Source organism: Pteropus vampyrus, unplaced genomic scaffold (genome assembly GCF_000151845.1).
Source record: "Pteropus vampyrus isolate Shadow unplaced genomic scaffold, Pvam_2.0 Scaffold5344, whole genome shotgun sequence".
Taxonomy (NCBI): domain Eukaryota; kingdom Metazoa; phylum Chordata; class Mammalia; order Chiroptera; family Pteropodidae; genus Pteropus; species Pteropus vampyrus.
In genome coordinates, this window is record NW_011894125.1 from 7,500 (window position 1) to 9,027 (window position 1,528).

Here is a 1,528-nt window from a genome sequence, read left to right on the forward strand (position 1 = left end):
CCCCAGGAGAGCTGGGTGGGTGTCTGTCATTGCCTGGAGCCTAGTGCGGGGCATGCACTAAGTATTTGCTAAGTACTTAACTGAGTGAGCGAGTGAGTGAGTGAGTGGATAAGTGGATGAGTGGATGAATGAAAGGAGAACTGGAATCGGAAGTGCTGGACTCTAGCCTTGCTGCCTCTCCTGGTACTTCTGGGCGAGTGACCTCGGCATGTCTGCTCCTCTTTGCGCCTCAGTTTCTCCTGCACCGGGTCGGGGATTAGGAGGTGGAGGGTTGGGGGAATGGGCAGGGTCAACACTCTTGCCGCCCCGTTTCCTCCCTCAGCCAGGTGAACTTGAGTGTCCACAACAGCCTGGAACTACGGAACTCCTCCAACGTCCTGGGAATCATCCGCGGGGCTGTGGAGCCTGGTGAGCGCCCCCTCCCGGCTCCCTGAGCCCCGGGACCCGCCCCGCTCTGAGCTCCGCCCCGCCAGGCCTGGCTGACCCCGCCCTCTTCTCTGGCTTCCCACTCAACTCCCTCCAGACCGCTATGTGATGTATGGAAACCACCGGGACAGCTGGGTACACGGGGCCGTGGACCCCAGCAGTGGCACTGCTGTCCTCCTGGAGATCTCCCGCGTCCTGGGGACCCTGCTGAAGAAGGGTGAGGCCTCCCCTAACCCAGCCCCGGTGCAGGGACTCTCCTGACTGGAGGTCTCCTCCAAGCCCACTCCTTCCTCCTGTGCGTCCTGTCCCGCCTGCTCCCTCTCATGCTCCTGTGCCCACTTGTGCCAAGCCTGAGGGCCCAGCAGGCAGACATGCATGGACACCAGCCCTGGACCACTTATTAATTCGTACAATAGCTTCTGAGAGCCCGCCCTGCCTCTCAGATGGAGTGAGGCCCAGATGCTTCTGTGAGCAAGGCAGTGGCCAGGCTGTGCCCTCCAGGAGCTTCACTCAGTTGAAGCAAGGCTGAGAGACAGTTATTAACACAATATATCTTGGTGCCTACTATGTGCCAGGCCACTACTAAGCGCTGGAGATCCCACAGTGAGCATCCCGGAGTAGCTGCATGTGATGACAACCGTCATTTGTGCTGTAAAGAAACATATCTAAGGGGCTTTCCAGGTGCAAATCAAAGGGCAGTTCAGGGACAGCGGGGGATCCAGGTGGAGGGCACAACATATGACAAAGAGGGGCCAGACCAGGTGGAAAAGCCGCAGGGCCAGTTTGGAGTGTGATCCAAGGGTAGTGGGAAGCTGGTGAGGGATTTCAATCAAGAGAGTGACATGACGGAGTCTAAATTTTAAGCAGCTTCCTCTGTGGCAGTAGGGAAGGGTATGAGGGGCAGGGGCCAATCAGAGGCCTTGTCATCCTCAGGGCCAGGAGAGATGAGGGCTTGGACCAGAGCAGAGGCAAGGGGAAGGAGACAGTGTCAAGACATGGGGTCTGTTGGTAACGCAGGTGAGGGAGAAGACGAACAGGGCTAGAGGGCAGATCTGGGGAGAAGAATGGGAATTTGATTCTTCACATAAAGATTTTTTTTTCA

General features: G+C 57.5%; 1 protein-coding gene across 1 annotated transcript in view; it reads left to right on the forward strand.

Moving 5' to 3' along the window:
• The window catches only part of LOC111734762 (N-acetylated-alpha-linked acidic dipeptidase-like protein), a 6,694-nt gene extending 6,007 nt beyond the window's left edge, over positions 1 to 687 (forward strand). Inside the window, exons 4-5 of the mRNA XM_023526765.1 lie at positions 327 to 408; positions 524 to 687. Coding sequence (XP_023382533.1) covers positions 327 to 408; positions 524 to 687 — 246 coding nt within the window. The remainder of the gene's footprint in view (positions 1 to 326; positions 409 to 523) is intronic.
• The last annotated feature ends 841 nt before the right edge of the window (positions 688 to 1,528 follow it).